Source organism: Leptonotus elevatus, chromosome 1, assembly GCF_054856555.1.
Source record: "Leptonotus elevatus isolate MCC_2025b chromosome 1, RoL_Lele_1.0, whole genome shotgun sequence".
Taxonomy (NCBI): Eukaryota; Metazoa; Chordata; class Actinopteri; order Syngnathiformes; family Syngnathidae; genus Leptonotus; species Leptonotus elevatus.
Genome location: NC_141239.1, coordinates 42,742,236 through 42,767,621, shown reverse-complemented (window position 1 = coordinate 42,767,621; position 25,386 = coordinate 42,742,236). Strand labels below are relative to the sequence as shown.

The following is a 25,386-nucleotide window of genomic DNA, read 5'->3' as shown; positions in this document are numbered from 1 at the left end:
TGGGGCTCGCTATTGTCGAGTGTCGTATGAAGTCGTTAAAGTGTGTCCTCGATTATTTCCTGAAACGTTTTTACGCAAGCGAGAGCGAAAATTGTATTTTGTCAAAGTGGATTTTTTGGAAACTGACTGTGTGTGTGGGTGTGCGTGTGGGGGTGTGGGGGTTTGGTGTGGGGTGGGGGTTGGGGGGGTCACTATAGTGTATGGGTTTTGTTTAAAATGTTATTGATTTATCACAATTTTCGAGGCAAAACAAATGTTGATTCGACCAAAGACTATATTAAATACATTCTTCATACGGTATACCAGCGTATCAAAAAAGTAAGTTTCACTACATGAAAACCGAAACTACAACTCAAAGATCATATGACCACTGCTGTCGGGGTAAACACATAGAGAGCGGTATCTACACACAACTTCCTGTTTCGGCAGCATTCTAAACTGCAAACTGTTCCTATTCGTTTTTATTTATTTTATTTTTTTATTTTTTATTTTTTTTTATTTTGGTAATATATAAACTACGTGACACCATCTTCATCAAGCACAATTCCACGAGAAAACAAATTCATGATTGGCAATATTTATAAAGAAAGCCATCTTTTGGAATAAGCTACTAATATTGAACTCCAAGTCACTTTCAAAAATAAACGTATTTTGAATGCACTGTTTATTTGCCTAAAAGACAGGAGAAAAAGAACACAAAACCACTTGTTTTAAGTAGAGCACATTAGCTCTACTGAGCATTAGGCCTATGTGTATTAATAGTTCGTTGTTTTATGCTTAACTATTGTTACTTTTAACTATGTCCCAAATAGATGCAGCGCTTACAAACATCATTCTATTGTTTTGTCACCGCCTGTTCTCAAACTGACGTCCGTTCTGGTCCAGACACTGCCGACAATACGAAGCGAACAATTCCCTTGGTATTTGCGTGAATTCACTGTCAATGGTTAGTTACGCTTAATTCAGTGATTGTTGAAGGTCTCATTGTGTAGACTTTGTCTTGTAGGTATCCCCATAAAAAGAAGAAAAAAAACAAACAAGTGAGTTATTAGCTACTAAAAGATGTATACATTTTTGGGGGTATATTTGCTGGATCTTGCTTTATGCCCAGAAACAAGTTTTTGTTGTGAAAGCTCATGTGATGCCACATGCCATTTTGATTGACCCTTACATCTGCAAAAGTGCTTGCACAACTGCTTGCAAAACCCCATACAGTTTAGTCGATTTAAGCCAAGTTACACTAAAACAATTCAAGTAATTTATATTACATTATATCATATTACCATATACAGTAGTAGACAGACTGCACACTAATGATGGCAATGTGAATCTTGCAAAGCGCATCAACCTTGGCATCACAAATGATGGAAATTATACTAAATATGTTATTCGATATTATTCCAATGGAATAAAATGTTGAAATTTTAATTTCTAGAAAATGTACATGTGTCCAGACTTTAGGGACACCCATGTGTTTGAGACATTGCAAATAAGACAACACCAGAACGGGGGGGAAAGGTGTTTTATTCTGACATTGTTCTTTAAAGTTGGTCACAAAACAACCACCAGCAAACACATTTAAAAACCAGCCAACAGAAAACAATAAAAATAAAATTGCGGTGAGCTCAGGCATCCCTTGGACCGGAGAGAAATCAGAGGATAAAGAGAAAGAAATCAAGTCTAAATACAAGAGTAGCTCATCATCCAGTAAGTGGATTGTTAATTTTTTTAATTTTTTTTTTTTTTACAAACAGCAGCGCAAAATGTGGTGGGGAAAAATATCATATTTTTTTGTAAAATGGTAACCATGATGACCGTTTCTATGATACCTTCATCTGAAAGTTGCTCTGGCGACGTTAAAAAGGAGCAGAAAAGGAACCAAAAGATTTGATGACATGTGACATCTAGCTTGCAGAAGACACGAGGTAGCTTTGCCCTTTAAAGGTCCAAGACCAAAAACTCGACAACTACACACTCGCTTTGCTGCTGTTACACTATTTTGGTGTATTGAAACTACACCAATTATTTTGTTTGGTATTTCTCATTGTTTGTAAAATAACCGATTTAAAAAAAGAAAAGAGGATTCAATTGAGCTGATAACTTGTCATTACTGGTAGCCACTAGATGGCGGTATATCCATGTTCAGTAGAGAGGCGGGCCCGTTTGTTAAATACAATACTTCAATGGTACCTCTAAAGTCACGAGAGGTCACTATTTTTGTTTGAGGTTTGCTGCACGCCTGGTGGAGTCCGTATGAATCTGATTAGCAATCGTTCTTTCCATTTTTAATTGGCTGTTAAAAATAAAACATAGAAAAAGTGGCTCATCATTTTTTTTATTAGTATTTTTTTATATTTCAAATTAAGGCTTCACCACAGTTTGTCTGTGGGCTTGTATTGTTTTTAACGCCTTCCTGTCTACATGGAACACCAAGTCGGACTACCTGGAGCAAAAAAGCTAGTCAGCTAGTGGCGGCTAAGAAGCTACTGTATCTTCACTAATCTGTCATTTTTTTCACATTTTGTCATACACTGATCGAGCATTAGGTGCCTAAACTGATGCAATTTCTCTCCCCCGTAATCAAACAAACCAAAAACGCTTAATCTTTGTTCTTTGCTTTAAAGCTGTTCTGTTATCATATCTAACAAACTTGACAAACATGTCGGGGTTAAATGTAAATGGTTGGATTCCAGTTTGGTGGATATACATTCAAGGTAGTAAATAAGTTAAAAACAAATGAAATAATCAGTCACTTTTTCCTTCTTTGTTGCTAATTTAAAGTGGAAAGAACAAATGAAACACATATTACTGTAGTTTGACTCTTGGAACAGATCATTTTCAAAATCCATTGTAGCGACAACTTTTGAACGACTCAACGGCGGTTATTTAATTTAATAGCTTTGTTTTTGTATAAAGACGTTGAATTTAATGTTGGTAGCGCAAAGGTTAGTCCTTAGACTGCTTGTTCTGAAGTCACACTGACCTCGGCTTTAGAAACAAAAGTGAGGAAAGAGTGCCGTGCAGTCCTTTTGGTTGAAATCAAATGAGGATTTCCTCAGTTACTGCCCAGCGACTTGCTCTCCTCCGTTGTCCCCCGGCCTTTTCCACCTTCCTCACCGTCCTCCACCTCCTCCACCTGCGATGCTTGGATCAGCTTATCCGTCTCCTGGGTGCCGGGATCCGCTTCCGACAGGTTGCTAGTCGCTGTCTCCTGGTGATCTAAGCATGGAGGGGGAGTACATATTTTTACTTTTTTCTATTTCATGATAAGTCTTGGGGACATATTTGGATGGGTGGAAACACAGAATGATCTGGAAGAGGGAGAATAAACACAAACCCAAAGAAAGAATACACCTCATTGGTCAATAATGCTAGCTCGTACTAGTCTGGCACACTGTAGCTTTCTGGTACTTTTTTTTGCTCCTTAAAACAAAATACAAGAACGTAGTATGTCGCCCCCTTTTGGGCTGGAGTGTGTAATATGTTATCGACTTGTGCTATAAGTACTTTTTGAGGCTTTGCATAGCTATTGGTGCTTTGTTCATCACGTAGCGGTGCTTAAAAAAAAAATCTGTGGTTCTCAAACTTTTTACACTAAATACCACCTAAAAAAATAATTGACTCTGCAAGTACCACAATTACCTATATTAAAATACAGTTGCGTAGTAGTCCGAAGTGTTCATGTACAATATGACCTAAACACTTCTTGATGTACTCAAATACTTCCTATAAGTTAACTAACTACCCTTATATCTATTGGAATACCTCCTAAAAGTTACCTAAATACCAGAGCTGGGTACTTCCATTAATCGTCAATTCTCGTCAATGACGATGCCGACCCTTCGGCACGTGCTGCCGCATATTCAGTGAATGCTTTATGACGCGAAGGCTTGCAAAAATACACGTAATGAGATCGATGGACGGAATGTTTCAGTCTGTGCTCAGTCCATATATTTATCCAAGGCTTGGTTTCATTGTGCACTTGCCGCAAGGTGGGCATCATCAAAGGCAGGGAATTGACGATTAACGGAAGTGCCCAGCTCTGCTAAATACTCTTAATTCTACTGCAATACGCCCTAAAAGTTACCTAAATACTTTTAAATTTACAAAATACTCCCTAAAAGATATCTAAATATACTTGAAATCTACAAAACACTCCCTAAAAAGTTGCTTAAATACTCTGAAAATCTATTAAATACTCCCTAAACACTAACTATATACTCCATGAAATACAGTGCTCACAGTTATCTAAATACTCGTAAATTTACTGATATACTCCTTAGTTTGCAGATTTAATTTAGTCTTTTCTTTGCACAAAACTAACGGGAGCCCATGTACCACCATCGGTACTCGTAATGCACTGCTTTAAACAAATAGAGACAGTATGCTGCCCTCTAAAAGCCTGGATTCCCAAATACCTATGTAGCAGTCACTCATTATATTTTTACTTACTGTAGCAAAATGAATGAACTTGAGCAGTATATTGCCCCCTAAAGGCCTGGAGTTTCAAATGTGAAGCATTAGCTTGTGCTAAACATAGTTATGGAAGCTGCTCTCTGTAACAAATTGGTCAAAAATATCTTTACAATAGCCTTTTTATTGGACCATTTATGACGTGTCCTAATTAGTACATTAATTAACACATTAGCTGTTCACAACGGGCAATCCTGCAAGCCCCTGGCCAATAGTTTTCAGACTGGATTCGGGTTTGAATTTCCCGCCTCTGTCTGCGGATGTGACGTCATGTGCGCGTTGTGTACGTGAAGAAGGGTGACAACAGGTGGCAGTAGCGATTCGAAATAGAATTTTCTGCGTTTAGTAGCGCTTCCATATTAACTCATTCACTGCCATTGACGGTTATAGACGTCAAATATTCATTTGAACTATTTCTATTAGTTTAACATTTTTTTCCACTTTTGTTAACAGGAGTATAAAAAAACTATACTTTTTTTATTGTACATTTAGAACAGATATAAAATGTGTGATTAATTGTGAGTTAACTCATGAAGTCATGCAATGAATTATGCAGAATTTTTTTAATCGCCTTAATTGTAATTAATCGCATGACTTCAATAGTTAACTCACGATTAATCATACATTTTATATATGTTCTAAATGTACAATAAAAAAAATTCTAGGTTTTCATACTCTTGTTAACAAAAGTGGAAACAATTTTAAACTAATAGAAATAGTTCAAATGAATTTTTGACGTCAACAGCCGTCAATGGCAGTGAATGAGTTAAAGGGCTGTTAGGTGCTTTTTTTCTTTAAGAGGGTGTGTACAATTTTAAAAACAAACACCTTTTACCATATATCCTAAACTATGTGTCGGTATGTAGAATATTATTCAAATGATCTTTGGCCAATTCTTCCCACTCTGTGGTGATTGCCAGCAGTTTGAAAACGGCAAAGTCCCTTTTATGCTGGAGTGTCAAATACTATGACTACTAATAATTTCCCCTTTTGAACTATTAAATAGCTTGTATGTGCTTTTTTTTTTCTTTTTGAAACAAATGTAAAAATAATTGGCATACTTAAAGGCCCGGAGTATCAAATATTAGGCATTAGGTCATGATATGCTGACTTATTTTAGAACTCAATATCAATTTGGTGCCATCGTTTATGCTAGCAGATGTACTGGGTGTATTCTTCCTTTTATAGTAACAAGAAACCAAAATGTGTGCAGCACAGTCGCCGATGGCCTCATTTGACAGTGACTCGAGAGCCGCCTCCTCACCGGCAGCGTTTTCGGGGTCGTCATCCTCCTCGCCCTCACGAGGGTCCTCAAGAGGAGGGTGGACGCCGAGGTTCTGCATGTGCGCCTCGGCCATTCTCTGCACAGCTATGCACACACACACACACACACACACATGTACAGACACAAACGCACAGGGAGATGACGATACACACACACGAGGATACAAGGATAAGAAGGGGTATGGTGTTTTGTTTTGACCACGCTTCAGCTTGATCTGTTTCCTCAAAACAAAATATCACGGTTTGGTGTTATATCTGAAAAAGGATGTTTCTGTTGTGTTTTGACATCAGCGCGGAATCTCTGACACCAAACTTTAAAGCCCTAAAGTCGCAAACTTCCAAAATTGGAGACAAATATTAGAGACTAACATGTTGCAAGTTACATGACGACATGTTAGCATACGGCTACTTGTATTTGTTATTCAATATGCAAGTCAAGATTGTTTTTCATGTTATTTATTATTTATGTACTTGTATTGTTTGCGACAGGGTTATTATACAGTGGTTCCTTGAGATTTGGGCCAATTTGATTTAATATGGTGATTTACTATGCAATTATTTTTCCAAGGTCCTCTTTTCCCATCTATATTTTACAAACACAAGCAATAAATTCATCTGTATTCCAGTAAAGCAATATCAGATTTATCATACATAAATGTTTTGGTCTTATAGGCTAGGCTCACGCTAAAATAAAGGCAAATAAGTCATAAATTAATATAAAAGAACATTTATTTATCCACTTGTAAATTATTGTGGTTAACTTTCACAACACTTTGACTTGCAGTCTTGTAAGCATTCACTACGGAACGTGACAAAATTGTAAAGAGGAGGAGGACCTTGAAAAAAAAATTTGCATATTCAATCCCAATACAATATTGAGAGAATTACTCAGCCCTTGTTTTTGTTGTGTGAAAATAAGGAGATCCATGCTTTTACTTCCCTTATAGATATTGTGATGAATCCGATATACACAATTTCAGCATCATGAGTTCTTCCCGCCACTTTTCATCTTCACTACCTCACGCTGATGTTTACCATCAACATGTTTGTTTGCGTCTCTCCTCAGCAGGGCAAGTTTTAATGCGGGCGAACGCCCAGGGCGCACAAGCACCCCGCCAAAAATACCTCAACAAAACTCCCTAGTTTACTTGCTAGACTAGCGCACGTGTCCATGTCGAGTTAGTCGTAGCAACTCATATGACAAACCAACTCAGAGGGAAATTAGATGTTACATTCCTTCTATTTACTTCCAAATTTAGATTTGCATTCTCATTCATATCTAATTGGTAGGAATGCTCGCCGTCGGGAGAAGTGACGCCACCGAAAATGCCTTCTTATGTTGCCACTTTCTGTAAGGTCATAGCGTGAATATGTTGATTTCTGTGCCGCGTTTTCACGTTTTTTTCTGTCTTCACGGCAAAAACACACCACGTCACAGTGTATGGCGTACGATTGTAACAATAAGTCATATAGGCGGTGAACTACAACTACTTCCTGTCTTCGCATCTAAGAATCATGGGAAGTGTAGTCCTACTGTCAGTCGCTGCAACGCAAGCTGAGCTTTCTAGTGGCATATTTCCATTTACACACGAGGTAAACGGCACAGACAGCTTCCAATCGCTATCGGGACCGAACAAAAAAGTTTGGATAATGCTGAGTGTACTGTATTCAGGGCTGGACTGGTCATCTGGCATAGAGGGCAGATGCCCGGTGGGCCGGCCTCTTTTGGGGCCGATGCAGTGCTTTTTAATTGTTATTTTCTTATATTTTACCACAAGAGACTGGCCCATAATTTAGATGGACCAGTCCATTAATACATTTTGAATATAGATAGCAACTGAAACATCAATAAACATTAGTGGCAGAACAGGGCTGTGCCGGGCCGGGTTGGGTCAATGGGCCTAAGCCAGGGCCGATTTTTTGTGCCAGTCTAGCCCTGACTGTATTGACTTGTTTCGCACTGTTGCAGAATCAAGCAAGATACCATTTAGCATTAGCGAGTGATGCGCATGGCAGCAGACCAAGTTCAGGCAACTTAGGCATGTCTATCCAGCTTTTGTTTTGACCAATCACGGCAACGGATAAAAATGTCATTCATCTTCGTTGTCGTTGAAGGTAAAAAAAAGAACAACAACAAAAAAAGAGAAAAATCGTCCATATTAGATTTGTTTGTTTCTCACGACACAATTTTGCTTTGTGATTGGTCCGAACCACCAGATGTTTGGATCGGTAAAAATCACGGTACAAGATGGATTCTCGCGAGATTTGTTAATTCACGAATCCCATGAGTATTCATCTTGCAGGCAGTTAGCAAATCTAGCCAGCTTTCTTTGCCACGCTAACTCACCCTCTTTTCTTTCGTAACATCGCCTCTCTCTTTTCCTCTGGGTCACCTCACCCCGCCCACCTCCCTCCTCTCTCCTTCACACCGCGTGGGACGCACACCCGGGCGCCGCCTCGGGTCACCTATTCTGGTAGAAGGCCGCTTATGCAACTTTGGCGTGACACGTGGCCGTGCGCTTTCAATGGGCACGTAATGCCATGCAGGTGCGAGACATCTTGTCGTAGTAGTGCGCACTCCGGACGCCTCATACATGAGAGCACAAAAGGCTCTTTGAGTTAATGTATGCATTTGCAGTGTGTGTGAGTGTGTGTGTGTGGCACAGCTGTACACACAACTGACTGTAATCCAAGATGATCCACACTCACACTCACAGCTGTCCTGCTCTAATCCCCGCCCCCTTTCCCGTTGCACAAACATACACAAGCTGCAGTCACGTTCACACTCAAAACAATTGCGTGGCACACAACTGACGACATCAAAAGTAGCTCAGTCTTACATTTACTCATACAGTACTTGTTACAATTACACTTATTAGACACAGTTTCATCTTTTGACTTGGAAGTAGGGTTTGAAAATGACGTTTCTGGCCTGGGGCAAGGTTTGTAGCGAGTTAGGGTTTTAAATCATCTTTCAAGCCATGGTGAGGGTGTTAATTGAGGGTTAAGGTTTCAAATGAGGGTCCTTTTTCTATTTGCATGCAATCTTTCCTTCCTTTCATAAATCCATGTTACCTGCTTTCCTTCCATCCATCATGTTGTCCTACCTTTCATCCCGCCTTTCCTCACGCCTTGCATCCTACCTTCCATTCTTACTTCCTTGTTTCCTTCCTTACTTCCATTCATACCATCCTTCCTCCCCCGCTCGAGTCTCGCCTTTCCTTCCTTCATTAAATAAGATTATTCAAAAAGTGTAAACCTGCTTCTGGACCATCTTGTATAATGCAATCAAACATTTTAAGGCCTTGTTTGTATGCATTGTGAAGCGTGGCGGTAAAACAAATAAAAGGAATAAAAACACAATGTCAAGTTATACACACATAAACATGCGCACGCACGCACGCACACACACACACACACACACACACACACACACACACACACACACACACATGCACTGACCTTTAAGTGATGGAGGCTGGTACACGTTTGGATTGACTCGCTTTGGTTTAAGGACGCCATTCTCCCCAACGACCCACTAAATGACAACCAGACATTTACAAGACAAATAAAAACATTGTACAGCTTCATGTGTTTGTTTTATTTGACATTATAGCCTAAACTTGTGAATTGAAGCAATATTCAGCAAGAATTGGTGCCTGATGCATGGAAAAAGACAAAGTGTGCGCATATAATTGACATTAAATAAAACATTTTTTTAAAGTAAAATACCAAAGTAAAGAATATGTAATAAGTAAACGTATAAGCAGTACAGAAAATGGATGGATCATGGAAGGATGGATTGATGATAATAATATATCCTGAATAGGGGTGTTAGAAAAAATTTATTTGGCAATATATCGTGATATTACAGCGTGCAATTCTCGAATTGATTCAATATGCGGTCGAATCGATTTTTAAACATCAATTTTTTATGGGAATATTCAACAAAACGTCTTACTTAGGGTTATAATTTACACATTAAGCATGAAAGAATGTTATATTAATGGAACATTAAGCCTTCATATTTTATTTCAGTGCTCTTCAAACATGAAACATACTGCAACCTGAATTTTCAGATAAATCAACACATTTTCATACAAATCTTACAGTACAAGTTCACTGATTAGTATTTTCTAAATGTGAAGTTTTTTTTTTTAAATCGCAACAATCAATTTACAGATTCGCATCGGGATTAATCGGTATTGAATCGAATCGTGACCTATGAATCGTGATATGAATCGAATCGCCAGGTACTAGGCAATTCACACCCCAAATCATGAATAAATATAATCAAATACAATTTATATTTTATTGGATATTACAGATGTGAAATAAAGCAAAAAGCAGCAACAATTATATTATTCTAAATTAATTATGAAAACTACTACTACTACTACTACTACTACTACTAATAATAATAATAATAATAATAATAATATAAAATAATTATAAAAAGACACAACCTGCGAATAAAATAAACACTAAAATATATATTTTTTAAATTAATTATATATTAACAGAATAGCAATAAATGAATCCTTGACACATGGCAACAAAATATGAATAAAATCAACGTATGAATGAAAGTGAAAATACAACAAAACTAATAAAAAAATATAAATAGATAAAATTCTACGAAATAAGGTATAAAAAAAAACATTCATCCATCAACTTTCTATACCTACCAGCTGTGTGAGCTAGAGGCTATCCCAGCTGACTTTGTGCGAAAGGCGGGGTACACCTTAGACCGTTATCCAATCACACAGCCCATTTTGACAAACACGCATCTACGCTCACATTCACAACTAAGAATAGCCAGGTAAAAATAAACATAAAAATTATTTAATTCAATTTCAACACACTAAAAATACACTTTGAATTAAATCATGTGAATCAAATGTAATTAATGAGATGAAAACAATTATATACAAATGAGCAATATTATATATATATATATATATATATATATATAAAAAAAAGGTCAACTTCACCTTTACCTGATGGCTGGACTGGTCATCCTCAGGCGACGCCTGGTCGGCTACTCTGAAGAGGGTGGCGGGCGTTGGCCTCCTGCGCCGAATCTGAAAACAACACACACACCAACGAACGCACACAAAAGCCATTAACAAACGAATACCACATCAGATGGCATAGTATCAAAAAAGTCTGCCTATATTAGTATTTTTTAATTATTTTTAGTAATTTTTTAAAAATAATTAAATTCATCACATGGGCTAGGCCAGGGGTAGGCAAGAGAGCCCCAGTCCTGCATGTTTTTGATGTCTCCTGCCTCCAACCCAGGTGTTTCAAACCATCGGCTCATAATTACGTTCTGCAGGAGCCTCTCAGCTGTGTTCGAGGAGGGAGACATCAAAAACATGCAGGACTGCAGGACTTCCTGCATAGGTGTGACTCAGCGAGTATAAGGAATCGGGACCATTTTGGACAGATTAGGCCTTCTTCCGCATCCAAAAGAAAAAGGCTCCACAGCTGTGTACTCAATCTTTGTGGAATCCCGTAATTAACTCATTCACTGCCAATGACGGCTATAGATGTCAAAAATTGATTTGACTAACTCACGATTAATCACAAATTTTTTATCTGTTCTAAATGTACAATAAAAAAAATTCTAGGTTTTCATACTCTTGTTCACAAAAGTGGGGAAACAAAGTTAAACTAATAGAAATAGTTCAAATTAATTTTTGACGTTTATAGCCGTCAATGTCAGTGAATGAGTTAAAAAACAAACAAATGAATAATAATAAAAAATATTCCCCCAGAACCTTTCAGCAATAAGGGTAGTAAATCATGAGTATATTCTGCACTTGCTTGACATGAATTTAACATCCCTGTAAAGTGAAAATAAATACCATACTGTGTGTCTGCAGAGAAGAGACATTAAAAATCCTGTAAATTTGAACTCATGCTGGACTCTAAAATGCTTCACATGGTGCCATTTTAGCCATGCCCCCCAAAATAAAGAAAACTATAATAGTGAAAAACAGTTGAACACTATAGTGCTATACTGTAGCTCGCAGTTTTTTACATTTTCAGCAATTACCTTCACACATGTATAATGTCTAAACAAGGCTCTCTTTAAAGGATCTTTTTCCCTCAAATGGAAGGAATGCATGGATTTATCAGCTAACGTAGCTTAGCATTCCCACACACTGAACAACTGAGGCTGCCACCTCCAAGAAACATGTTGGATTTAATAAAACGGCGAGCACGCACGGCTTAGCGGAGAGCGAGTCAGCCAACCAACCTTGGCCATGACATGAACCTTTGTGCATGCACCTCCTGACGGGAAGAGAGTGAAAGGGAGGGGAAGTGGTGTGCGAGTGTTGCCAAAGCAGGGGCCGCACGGTCGAACTGTGCCACACAAAACATCAACACCACAACGCAATCAAGCGTGGATTCCTCCCTCTGTTGTGATGCCACACGCAACCCTCCGACCTCCAACTTCCTGTTTACCGCCCCATATTTCATCCCAGGATCTCCTTCCCGTCCATCATCGGAGTGTGACATGGCTGATTACATTAACACGAGTGTGCATTTCCTCTCCTCTTTTTCCTCACGACCGGGGATTATCAAAAGGGCTTCCTTCCGACCACGCCCGCTCCAAAGCAAGCCCCCCATTGTTACATCCCTCCCCTGGCAAGGTGAACCGGCCCCGGGGCCTCGTGGAGACTGACACCTGCTATCAGCCTTGCAGGGCAACATGAGCTATACAAATATTTGAAAGTTGATATGTAATTAGAAAGAAATTGTTGGAATATTTGGCATTTTAAATATGATAAAGCATTGATTAAATTATCACAAATTTGACGCTTTTCTTTACATTGTAATTCAAGTGGGAGTAAACCCAAAAATATTCATGTTCAAGCAGCCCCACATGTCAAGGTGTTCTGATTAATAATGAATCTGTGGAATACGAATAAAGCACCCAAAATAACCCACCTGTTTGTATCCATCTCAAGGGGCGGCCATTTTGCCACTTGCTTTCGACTGAAAATGACATCACAGTTGCTCAGAGCCAAGTGTATTACTTGTGCGCAATATTTAATAAACACCATGGTAAAATGAAAAAAGTAACACATTTCTTACCTAAAAAATTAAAACTAAAAACTAAACGTCATTTAGCAGCAGGCTGCTGCTAAATGACGTCAATTCTGTGTGACACACTTTCAAACGTCCTTATTCCGGTTAATATCAAAATAAATATACATAAAATCACATTTAAAATCATCCCCAAAGGCTCATGCATTCAATTAATAACGGTAGCAAAGACTAAAACGAAGGACATTTTCGCTATAATTATAGTTAGTTTTAGTTAATTTTGTAAACATAAAATGTAGTTTCAGTTAGTTTTCGTTTTTAAAAAGCATTGTCATTTTTATTTTATTTCGTTACGAAATTGTTTTTTACATTTTTTCGTTAGTTTTCGTTTACTAAAATAACCTTGCTAAGGCCCTAGGTAATGACCAATCACGGCTCAGCTTGCGAATGTCACATGAGCAAACTCAGAAAACAGATCAAGAGGCGAAAGTTCCATCTCCGTTCGGTACATAATTCACCCAATCACAAATGCCAGAAGCGGCTGTGTTGAATGAAATGAATGAATGTGTGACAACATGACAGACCGAAAACGTAAACAAAGCGCTAAACTGTCAGAATGTCTTCTGAGAAAAGGGAAACCGCTAAAGGGAGTATTATTGGAAGCGCTAGTCATACATACGCAGAAAGATCTGTGTTCTTCTTCTTGCGTTTTGTAAACACGTATACGTATCTGTTGTTCCAAAATACATGTGATGCTGCATGATCTGTATCACATGGGACGGGGGCCACGATGGCAGCCCTGACAGTGGTACAGCCGCACGACACAAACACTCTAGTAATTCTCCAGCCTTAAAAACCAGCCAGCTCGCTTACGTAATAATCGTATGTGACTTCCTCATTTGCGCCAGCGGTGGGGGCACGGAGATTACGACGCTTTATCCCACCGCCACCAATTTCTCCCGTCTATCCTCCAATATGACCCTCTGCTCTGACGCTTCCGAATTGAACACGCTGAGGTATTGCAACAATGTGGGCCTGCTCCCCAAGCGAGGCAACGGCAGGCCTATAAAAAGCAGCGTCACGAGGACGGCGTAAACTAGATCACAGGTAGTCTCGAGGGGGGGGGGGGGGGGCAACTGAGTAATAGAATCTTGAGAAGAATCAGTTGTGCAATATGCACTTTAAGAAATGACCAAAAGTCGTGGGGTACACCCTTTAATCTAGGTCCTAACGGTATGCAAGGATGGGCTTGGTGTGGAATCCGTCAAAGTCCGTCAAATGGCCAAGTAGAGTAGTCCCTCGTTTAGGTTGAAAATCTGCCAACTAGCGAGCATATATACATTTTATTATTAAGAACTAATATTTTTTAGATTGATTATTTGATTAATCACATAAAAAATGATTTATTTACAAATTAAGAGTGAGGTGCAGGGATTGTTTTCGTCCATTTGGAATTTTCACATTCTACACTATAGTATTTATAACTTTGAATGTGTGCGGCTTTAACAGGTGGGGCCAGTCCTGCTGAGTGATGTGGGAGTCAGTCAATGAGAGTGTAGAGTTGGCTGGCTGTTAACCGTTAGTCAACCTGCATGTTTGTTTTGTCACCATTTGTTTAATAAAGTCATTGAAAGTGCACCGGCAGTCTTGCCCACCTGTGGAGAGATTACAATTTATTCTAACTAGTAGTGGTAGGCTATATAACACGAGCTAACAATGTTTACTATCATAGAAAAGCAGTTGCGTAAGACAATTGTGCTTTGCTGTACACACTTATTACACTTTACCTTCGTTCTAGTCCGTGTGGAAAAAGGATCACTGCAAAATCCCGCTATGTAGTGAAAAGTATTTAAAAAAATATGTAGGGTTGAAAAATTTACAACGCAATTAGACCACGCATAGTGAAATGTGTTAAGGCCACTATAATGACCTTGCATGTGGGAAAGGAGAGCCACATACATTGCCTTTGTCTTTGATTCTCTTCCACTCTTTTGCTCATCTGGCTGTGTCCTTCTATTTTGCGTTACGCTCAGATAGCAGAAGCAAGAGCCTCCGCAGACTACAACAATAATTTGCCGTCTTCTAATCACATCCTGCACTCCCGCAGCAGATTATTTAGTTCCTGTCTCTTTGCCGTTGTGATCCTTCCACTAGCATGAACATGCAAAGGAAGCTACAGCTATTAAACAATGTTGACCTTTCCCTCTGGACCGTGAGATGACCAGTTTCCCCACCTCAGGCAGAGCTCCAAGCGGGAACACTTTAACAACTCGGAAAGTATGTCTGTCCACGCTCAATTGTAGTCAATGCAGTGTTGAAGGGCTGTACAAGCTTTCGTCCAATCAACAGACAGCTGCATGTGTAGGGCCGCCCTTTAGGTAACGTAACCTCTGGGCTGGATATTATGGGACCTGTTACAACATTAGTGTCAAAAATAGCAAACTAAATCGAATCGTACTATTTAGTGGACACAAGGATTTTGTACTACCCCAATGGGAAAAACAAATGCAGCTCCAGAGAGATGATGGTCAAAATTGGGACCCTGTGTGCAAAAAAAAAAAAAACGGAAGTAAATCATCCAATTTGGTAGAAATTGGGATTTTCTTGTTTGACAAAAGACATTATCTGGACTGTGAGTGTGTCTGATAATCAAATGCTTGAGAAAAAAAAATGGTAAGAGATCAGTTTTGAGAAAGGAAATGCCTCCCAACATCTTCCTATGTTTTCCAACACTTGATGGATTGGAAAGCTGGTTAGACGGAGAAACATGTGGAAAGTGTGTTGCATATTTTAGAACTTTTTATGCTAATACTTAAAAATGAGTTCCATCCCAAATTGAACCACTTGGTGTAAATGATTTTGTATTCCACCCTTTAAATACTTCTACCTCTGAGATTTGTTATTATGTTTGACCAACCGGAAAATAAATTTGGTATGATTCACTAATGATCATAACTTTTGAGAATGGAAAGTCAAACCAACAGTCAAAGAAGTTTTCTATAGTTTTGGGGGGAAACGAGGCTCATGTCCGCAACTCAGACTCGGAAATGCGAAAAGTAGGTTTGATATTTGTTATTGACAAGAATGCCTAAAAATGTGTATCATACTAAACTTAACCAAACCATTTTAAAAGGTAGGAAAAAGGATTGTGTGCTCCACAGTGATACTTGTAGGATAAAGGTACTTAAATATGACAATTTTTTTCAGCAACAGGTAATCTAACATGCCACTATTTCCAAAACTGATAGTCAGAATGAAGTCATTTATCCTAGTGTCTGTGAATTAAGACTCACCCGAGAAAAGTTGATACACTTCAGCTTACTCATTTTAGGAGCAAGCAGTAGAAATAAACTCACAACCAACTCAGTCGTTAAGTCATTTAGTAACACAATGGAAATGAATGGGAGGTCACCCTACAGACAGGTGAATGAAAAATTAAATAAACGTGCAACAACAATAAAACCTGACAGGATAAATAAACTACATACACATCCAAATATGGGACAAGCCACACAAATGAACAGAAACAATTAACATACTTTAACATAATTAACTGTACTGTATACAAAATACTCTTGTTTTCCAACTGTTGACAATGGAAACACCAAGCGACATGTTTACCACAGCTTTTTGGAAAGCTGATGTCTGCTGGTCAGACTGGCAAACAAATTCATTGTGACACCGGAGGATTTCCAGGATTAAGCCTGCAGACAAAGCTCAGACAAAACGGTTCCGTGAGCACGGACAGTGAGATGGGCTGTCTATGGCACACCGAGCCAGTCGCGGTGATGGTCAAGGTCGTGACAACGCTAATGACAAGCACAAGGCTTGCCTGAGCGTTCGTTTTTATTCAAATTAACAGTATCGTTCATTATGTTGAGGGTCTCACGGCTCGGGTAAACTTTGGCCCCACCTCTGGGCAAACGAATAAACAGATTGGCCACGAAGTACAGCATCTGGAGGGGCTCTTCAATGACCGACCCCGCTTTGCTTCCCTGAATAGACTCTATTTAGACCCAGTGGCACAATGATCTCATACAAGCACCCTCCAGCGTGCTCATAATGAGATGCAGGTAACAAGGGGGTGAGGGGAAAACAGGTTGACGTCACGACACGATGTTCTTCTCTTGTTCGCTCTCATTTGCGGTGTAGACGTAAAGCTAAACATAGCGGTGTTCCAAAGGCTTTGTTCTGAGTACAAATAAAGGATGGCGTAGTCACCACGACACAACAAAAGACTGTTGGCGGACGAGAGACTTTTTAAAGGCCATTACGTCAGTTTAGTAAACAATGCCATGCATATAAAATCTATTTTCCACTAATAGATTTCTTCAGGACCCCGATATGCTTCTATGCAATCACGTATGACACAGAGGTACGCAGGTAGATGGAGCTGAACGAAGTGAAATTAAGTGGGAATAAAATAGATTTTTGGAGGGAAAATGTAAACAAAATCTGTGAAAAACATACAAACATATGACATTGGATTCAATACCTGATTCTCACTATTCAATATTCAAGACCTCGATCTGCTACAGGGGTAAAACATTGATGGGCCACTTCATTAGGTACACCTGCACAATCAATAAAAGGGTTGTACCAAAAATACTGCCTTAAAAAAAAAGCTACGCTTACGCTCACAGAGTAATGACTTTGGACACTTCATTAGGTACAGCAGTATCAATATTATAGTTGCAAAGTGGTAGTAAAATGCAGATATTCAACAAATGTAGTGCTGTCAAAGTTAAAGCTTTAAAGCTTTAAAGCTTTAACTTTGACAGCAAAATACATTTTACATTCATGTTTTCGGGCAGTATGAACAATATAATGTATACATTTGCAGACGTACACCAATCCATTGAAGGTTTAATAGTATTTTTGAAAGAAAAAACATAAGAAACTCAACTGAATTTGTATAAAACATATATACATATACTGTAAATTTTTTTCCAACTAAGCTCCCTTTGATACACTATACGCAATGTTACAAAATTCCACTTTAGTCCCATTAATCCATCCACATCAATTCCCATAGATTTTCCCTTTAATTCCAGGGATCATTTCCAACTGCAACCCTTTACAGAGCTGTAGAATTGCACTGTATTGTAGTGAGACCTGTAATGTGCACAAGTTTAAAACTGCTGGGTAAAAATTACTATTTTTGACCCATATTGGGTCATTTTTAACCTGGCATCTTGAAGGGTGTGTTAAAAATAGTTCTCTGTATGATACAGTACAGTACATAGTGAACTCCCATTTATCGCAGTGGATACGTTGTAGACCCACCTGCAATAGGTGACAATCTGCAAGATACAGAGACCATATGAAAAAAAGCATGTTTGAAAAATATTTACGCATGCAGGTGTACCTAGTAGCGTTCAGTGAGTGCGGTTGCGTGCATACAAGTGTGTAATTTTTGTTTTGTTTTAATCCATCCAGGAGAATTAGAGATTACAATGTGCGTGTCATATTTTGATGGATGTGGGGAGGATGATGACCAATCCCATTTGTTTGTCAATCACGCCTCAATGCGCTCATCCCAAAGGATGTGAGCGGAACGGACTGGACGCCGTGGTGGACATCCAGCAAGCAGAGCTGCGACAAAGGACCCGAGTTTGATAACCTTCAGTGACAAGTCATCTCCAGATGTTGCCTGGGCTTGATCCGCCATGTGTGACTTAATCCCTCCCCTTGCCATCATGGCCCCCGCTGTTGTTCTCGTCATGTACGACGACTCCGATGAGTGGACGTGTATTAGGGCCTCGATAAATTCAAATCCTGCTCGTGCGGCACTGATTGGGATAGCGACACCCGAGGAACGACGCAGGCCTCCATGGTGACGGTGCATGTACGCAACAAGCTTGTGTACACCGTCAATATGCAGTACACGTTCAATATTGATGTTTTAACACTGTTTACACGTTACACAAGTTCATAAGCACGTGCAAGATGAACGATTGACTCCTTTTAGATTAACATAAAGTCCATTTGCAGAATTTTCCAAATTAATTCTAAAAGGCCAATGCAGACCTCCCCCAAGGCTGAAAAATCCCAGTTGGATCAATTTACATAACAGTCAATTGGCCGGCAGGCCACAAAAGGCATCTGGGACATAGTCTTTTTTCATCCCAAAATTTACTGTGAATTACATATAGTTTAGTGTTTCGAGTCTTCGACTTACACAGAAACTCTGTTTACTTTACTATTATAGGATCAGAACTTTGTTGTAAACTGCAGACCACGTGTAGATTCTCATCCCCCAACATATGAAAAATTACAAAAAAAATCAGTAAGCTGACCACTAAATGTCGTAATACCATAGAATCGAAGCATGCAAACCACGGTGGCTCAGAGAGACCACACTTCACAGGTCTACCACCAATTCTTATTTTGCGTGAGCGAACGAGCATCTCGGCAACCGACGGCGGCTTGGCAGCCGGTGTGAAAACCGGTGAGCAACGCTGAAAGACCGAGCTAGCCAAATTTAGCTGGAGCAGCTAACAAGAGAGGCTAGCTCGAGTTAGTCGGAGCCATAGGCTTGATTGGCCAACAAGAGCAGCTAGCGGGAGAAGCTAGTAAAAAAGCTTGTGAGAGCAAAGCAGAAAGTGACAAGCGACGGGAGCCCGAATCACGGGACTCAGCAACGACCACCTGCATGCTCCAGCTGTGGAAGGTAAGCGGCGGTCGACCCATTGGGTCTGACACTAGATGCAAGCACCGCCAGGGATAAATACGTTCGTGTAGTTGTCCAGTGGGCATCCGTAGCAGGAAGATGGCGGCGAAACATGTCAGCCTCTTATGGCTCGTTAGAACGGCAAGGGTTTGGGGAACGCGAGCATGTTCTCAGTTTTTTAATCGGATGAAAAATGACCAAATGAGAGCAGGTTGAAAACGTATGATTTATCGAAAATGAAGAGCGAAAGGCAGCGAAATTAACATGGAAAGAGAGGCGAAATAGTCCGACTTCTCCTCGCTTAAAGTGAAAATAAAGGTACTAAATGACACCTTATCCAAATAAAAGTAGGTTTGTCAGAAAGCAGAGCCTTGTGACTACAAAATGTGCGAATTTGATGTCTAGTGAGCAAAGATTGTGGCCATGGTGACGAGTTGAAGTGAAACTTTTGGAAATAGATTTTTTGGTTCCCGTCACTCAGAGGCTAATTGCTCCACTCTAAACGACGCAATACACACCAATGTTAAAAGGCTATTTGTCTCCCCTTCGCGCACTGTCTTTGAACCCGCACAGGGGGTAGAGCTTTCATTTCTTAAAAAAAATTTCGACACTGAGCTAAAGATGAGAAAATTTGCAAAAAAATAAGTTAAAATTCATATCGGTCGGCTAACGTATGCGCGCGCAGCGTGACTTGGAAAAAGGTGCTTGATCTGTAATTTGTTCCCCCCTTTCTCCATTAATTTCTATGGGACTTTTTTTGGGGAGTTTTTTGGGAATTGCGTCGCCATGGTAACTCGGAATTCCAAGAAAAATAATGCCGCAGCGAGTCAGATTGAGCTGCATCGTTTGATACCTCATTTGTCCCGGTGCGATCTTGTAAGGTGAGACTCTAGCCACAAAATAAACAGGGAGTCCTCGTCAGATTTCACTGTTCAAGTCGATATTTACATCAAAATACTTACGTACAGTCATTTTCAAAAACATATTTGCGCCACCCAATATTTCGTGTTTGCACGGACATTAATTGCTGACGGACGGCAGAGCGGAGCTAATGGAAACTTAAACCCGGAAATGTGACGCGGCTGATGACGAGCCAACCTGCTCGATGGTTGCCTGTTGCTGGCGGTAACAACAACACAATTTTAAATAACTTTAAAATGGCGTGATTACGGTGGGAAATTAACAAAAAAGAAGGTGCTAAGGAGCAGGCACAGGCGCTTAATGTCGAAGTGCCATAGGTCGCGTACGTCGTAACTCGAGGACTCACTGTGATTAGTAGACCTACGATTATGTAAAAAAATGTAAGTTGATGTGAAAATTAAAAATCCATAGTGTTTTTTTATTTTTTTTATTGAATGAATTATTAGTTCACCACTAGATGGCTCTAAAGATTCCACACTGTCACTAAGGAATTTTTCAACCTTAATCAAATATTTTCATAACTCTTCTGATGAAACATCGACTTAAAACTAGTTTAATGGTACCTTTGTCATGGCCTGAGGGGGTCTGTATAATTTTTACTGGCACTAAGCAACTTTGAGGAGGATGGTAGGAACACTGCCACACAAAAACTATAAATGTGCTGACTGCCTTATGGCATACGTCAAAAGCTACCCAGGATGAAAGGACAGTCAAGGATCAACATTGGCAGCGATTTAACTTGCTGGAGTGAGCTAAAAAATGATGCAATGCGCTTGTCCTCATAGGAAATGTGGTCTTCCTTCAGACATAACAATACTGCTTTTGTCCATATGGCGCCACCATAATCAACGTCAACTGAAAGTTCCTTAGTGTTGCTTTAAGGAAAATGTTGGAAAATTGTAGATCTGCAATTTTATCCAGATTTGCAGTAAAACTCCATGAGAATTCAATTCAATACTTCCCAGTCTAAATTGTTTTTGTTTTTTTAGATAATGGGAATTGGCCGTGATTCAGCAATATTTCTCAGTTTTGCATCATTAAAATGTGCAGTTTTTTTCCTTGGGCGATGTTCATAAGATGTCTTCCCAACTGTCTTTCTAGTTTTTGTAAATATACAAAAAAGATCGAAAAACTACTTCCTTGTTTGTGGCATCTTCAAAAGACTTAGCTCTATTGATTAGTATGTCCACTTCAAAACCTCCCAAGTTGCTTCACAGGACATTCCAGCAGGAGGATCAGCCGCCTGTCTCCCAACATGCTTTGCACCACCCATCAAGATGTGGCGTGTGCAGGTGTGTATGTGTGTTGACAGTTCGCCAGACCTCTTGTGTTTACCCACAAACACGGCTAGTCTCAAAGGTCGCCGCTTGACGTTTGACCCAGAAAAAGTGGACGGCGGGTCGGAGATGAAAACCTCAGACATGTTTGGCCTGCCACACACAGAGCAGCGTGGCCGAAACAGACGCCGCGTGAAAGCTTCGGCAACTCTTTTCATGATTGGCCGACCATTGGCCACTGGTTCTTTCTGTGATTCCGAATTTGAATTGCCGGTGAATGGCGTCGCAGGTATCAGTCAATCAAAATGTCTCTATCGGGTAAAGTCAGTGAAAAGGGGCAATCGATCATTGACAATAGCAGCTCTCATAATATCCACACTGTTTATTTATTGTTTTGTCTTTGTGGAAAATAACTTCTTCCATGACAATCGCAATATGTTTTTGTGGTTCAATAAGAAGTAATACAGCCCGGAATGTTGTACTGTACATTACAGTTCTTGTACCTAATATTTTGTCTCTCATCTGTAGCTGAATGACACATAAACATTACCCTATCAATCAAAATGAAGCATTATTATTATTATTTTGTGCAGGTGTTCCTAATGAAGTGTCCGCTGTTATGCACAAATGTGCGTGGGTGAGACCCGACGCAAACAAAGAAGCCGGCCATTAGAGTCGACCTTTTCAGTCGTCCACCAAGAGGGAAGCTTGGGGCGACATTATTGTCTGGCCCGTCCCTATGGCGACTGGGCAGCTCTGTTCAAGGAGGGGAAAACAAAAAAAGGGGAGTTGTGGTGGATCTCATTAGAAAAAGGACAAGAAGTTGACGCCCAACCATGCTCTTCATGTTATCTGGTCACGAACACGCATGAACTCCCGCCTTTCTCACGTTGCTTTTCTGCATACATGGCGAAAAAGACCATCAACATGACCACCCAAGTACTGCATTGAAATAAGCCACTCAACTAATGGAAGGTAGAGCCGGCATATGGTGGATAGACTTCCTGTGGATTCTTGGAAGAAAAGGTAGCGATTGGAGCACCAGATTCAGAATGGAAGACCCAACTAACGAGTTTTTGGCAATATGACGTTTGGCTGATTATTTTATTTTTTTTGACTTGCAGGCACATACTTGAGATATGTCGAATTATGGCAGTGAACTTAACTCACCTCACTTTACAAAAAACACCACCTGGGCCAATAGTAAACAATTCATCAAAAAAGAAGCTCCAATCTGTTTATTGCCACTTTCAGTTAACTGTCAAACTAGACATAAAACAACAAGAATTACACAATTAGGAAAGATAGAGAAGCTCATAAAATTTGAGAAAGTAGCAAAAAATAAATAAAAATAAAAACTGTGAAGAACATTAAGCTTAGTGAAAGTAAAGCGAAAAAATTAACCAATAAAACAGTTAATTTATATACATTCTATTTTATTATGTTACCTTTAGTTTTGTCCGTTTGTGTTTGTCAACAAGCAATTCAAAACTGACTCCTCCCATGGTTCAACCCCCACTCTTCTCGTCAACATTGCACCTGCCTTCAGCGACACGCCCCCCGCTCTGTGATTGGCTGGAGGGGTAAACCTAGACTTTCCGCCCACAAACGTCCCTCTCGTGGAAAAACACAACAAAATGGCAAAATACAGGCTGGGGTGGTGGTGGATGTTGACAAAATCACCACCACACATTAACAGAAGTCCAGAGGTGTTACATGTCTATACATCCAGTATTTAAGTGTTTATTTCTAAGTGAAAACTAAAGACCTCACCTTTAATTAAAGTGTCATTTTTCTTATTAAAGACCAAGGTACAAACAATTGTGCTTTTCAAGGGGCTGGAACGGATTTTAGTTCATTTCAATGAGGAAAGTTGATTTGAGACTGATAGTCAAAAAGCACATCACCACAAGATTTGCTAGCCAAAGGCTGAGCTGCAACATGTTTGTTTAAAGATAAGAATAGTAGCGTGGCTAGAAGAGACAGACGTCGTGTCCCGTACATACTGTATATTCCGCGTGGGAACTGGGTACAACTCTGCGCCATACCGAAAAATCTGACGATACAGTCCATTTGCATCGGGGTTTTTACTCTATTTAGAGTGCCATTCTAGGTTTGTTTTGTTAGCTTGACATCAGAGATGGGTATTTGATTAAACTTCCATGGGGAAAATTAACAAGCAATTCATTGAAAATCTTCGTTGATGTTCTGCACTCCTGTTTCCATGGCAGGGTGATATTTCACTGCTTAATGCGTCCCATATGGATTGCACCCTATTGGGAAGGGGGGTCATCTCTGCAGGATGCATTGGACCAAATTCCCACCAAGGTCACGTGTTATAGTGCCACTTGTTGATTTGGCATGCACTTTACAGCTAATGATTTTTAATTTTTAATTTTTTTGGGGGGGGGGGAGGGTGCAGCATTGCATGAGTGCAAAGTAAAATAAATAATCATTTACAGCGTGTGCAAAATGTTCAGGGTCGGATGCAATGGTGAAGATAATGACGGTGGCAGAGGTCAATCAAGATGAGACATTAATCTCATGCTGAAGCAGCAAGAGGGAAACGTCACCATCAAAAGATAAACCAAAACGATAGCCGACTACTACTACTTAAAAAAGTTATTTAACACCGCCGCCCACTCACCATCTCAACTTGCCGGGGGTCCAGATTGGTGGCCCCTGATGCCGGGTCGGCGAAATGGATCTTCCTCCGCTCTTTGGGCTCTACCTCTGTTGACACAGAGGGCTCCATGGCTCCTCGAAACGGGACCGGTGCAACCTCCCCGGAGGACCTGCTGATCCTCAAGACTCGCCTCCCCTGAGCAGAGCGAGCAGACGAGAGAGAAGTCCACCAGTTGCTAAAAAGTCCGCTGTGGTTCCTCCTCCTCTGCTCCGCTCAACCTGTGCGGCAGCAGGCAGAAGCAGCAGTCCGTTAGTCCGTCCTCACATGAGGCTGAATCGGGAGGGAGGGACAGAGGGGCGGCACACAACGGGATGGGGGAGAGAGAGGGGATGGATGAGCGTTTTGCTTTCCATCTAAGATGAAGTGGATTTGTGATCAGAGAGAAATGGGGAGGGGAAAAAATAATCTCATCATGTCAGCTGAGCCTCTTTTGGCATCTCTTTGTTAATGAGAGATTGGAGCCAAAGGGGGTGGACGGGATAATAACCCCACAGGAGGGAAATCATTATCTACTTTGGACCTTTTTTTTATGTGCAAGTGTTTTCTTGAGTTCATTACAAAAGGTAGCCTAAATATAATTAGAAGTAAAAAAAAGTTTAAAAAAAGTAAAAAATAAAACGTAAGGTGCCTCCCCAAACTGTTAACCTCGCAGTTTTTTGTTGCATTATTAAAACATGACTGTTGTTTTATCAAACTCAAAATGAGTTAGTGGTTGTCTTTGAAGCAGAGATATTAATAAAATTCAGCTTCATGGTACTTTACACAATGTTTCAATATATTGGTACATGTTAGACTTATAGTAGGACTCAAAAGTATAGTATTCAAGTTCATTTGCAAACAATTATCATCTTACTTATCAATTATCGGCAATTATCGGCACTTTCTAAATAATTAGTTTATCGTATCGATTGAAAATAGCATTATCGTGTATTCCTAATTTTGACAAATATCGGCACCATCATTTTTATGAATGTGAAGGCCAATAAAGCTGGTATCTCACTGAGCGGTAA

General features: G+C 39.9%; 2 protein-coding genes across 4 annotated transcripts in view; both read right to left on the bottom strand.

Annotated features, from left to right (window-relative positions):
* Positions 1–1,504: 1,504 nt before the first annotated feature.
* ppp1r1b (protein phosphatase 1, regulatory (inhibitor) subunit 1B) lies at positions 1,505–24,616 on the bottom strand. 3 transcript variants are annotated; one of them, XM_086060114.1, is made up of 5 exons: positions 24,338–24,615; positions 10,752–10,841; positions 9,220–9,295; positions 5,738–5,842; positions 1,505–3,219 (listed from the first exon to the last, which is right to left on the bottom strand). In XM_086060114.1, the coding sequence occupies exons 1-5, from the start codon at positions 24,443–24,445 to the stop codon at positions 3,056–3,058; spliced, it is 543 nt and encodes a 180-aa protein (XP_085916240.1). In that variant the 5' UTR covers positions 24,446–24,615; the 3' UTR covers positions 1,505–3,055. The 3 variants fall into 3 exon arrangements, with proteins under 3 accessions (XP_085916240.1, XP_085916250.1, XP_085916259.1); XM_086060124.1 differs by having other exon boundaries at positions 10,758–10,841; positions 24,338–24,613; XM_086060133.1 differs by lacking the exon at positions 5,738–5,842 and having other exon boundaries at positions 24,338–24,616.
* Positions 24,576–25,386, bottom strand: part of LOC147182292 (uncharacterized) — a 61,914-nt gene continuing 61,103 nt past the window's right edge. The window contains exon 9 of the mRNA XM_086060154.1: positions 24,576–24,646. The gene's annotated coding sequence lies outside the window, so the exon portion shown is untranslated. The remainder of the gene's footprint in view (positions 24,647–25,386) is intronic.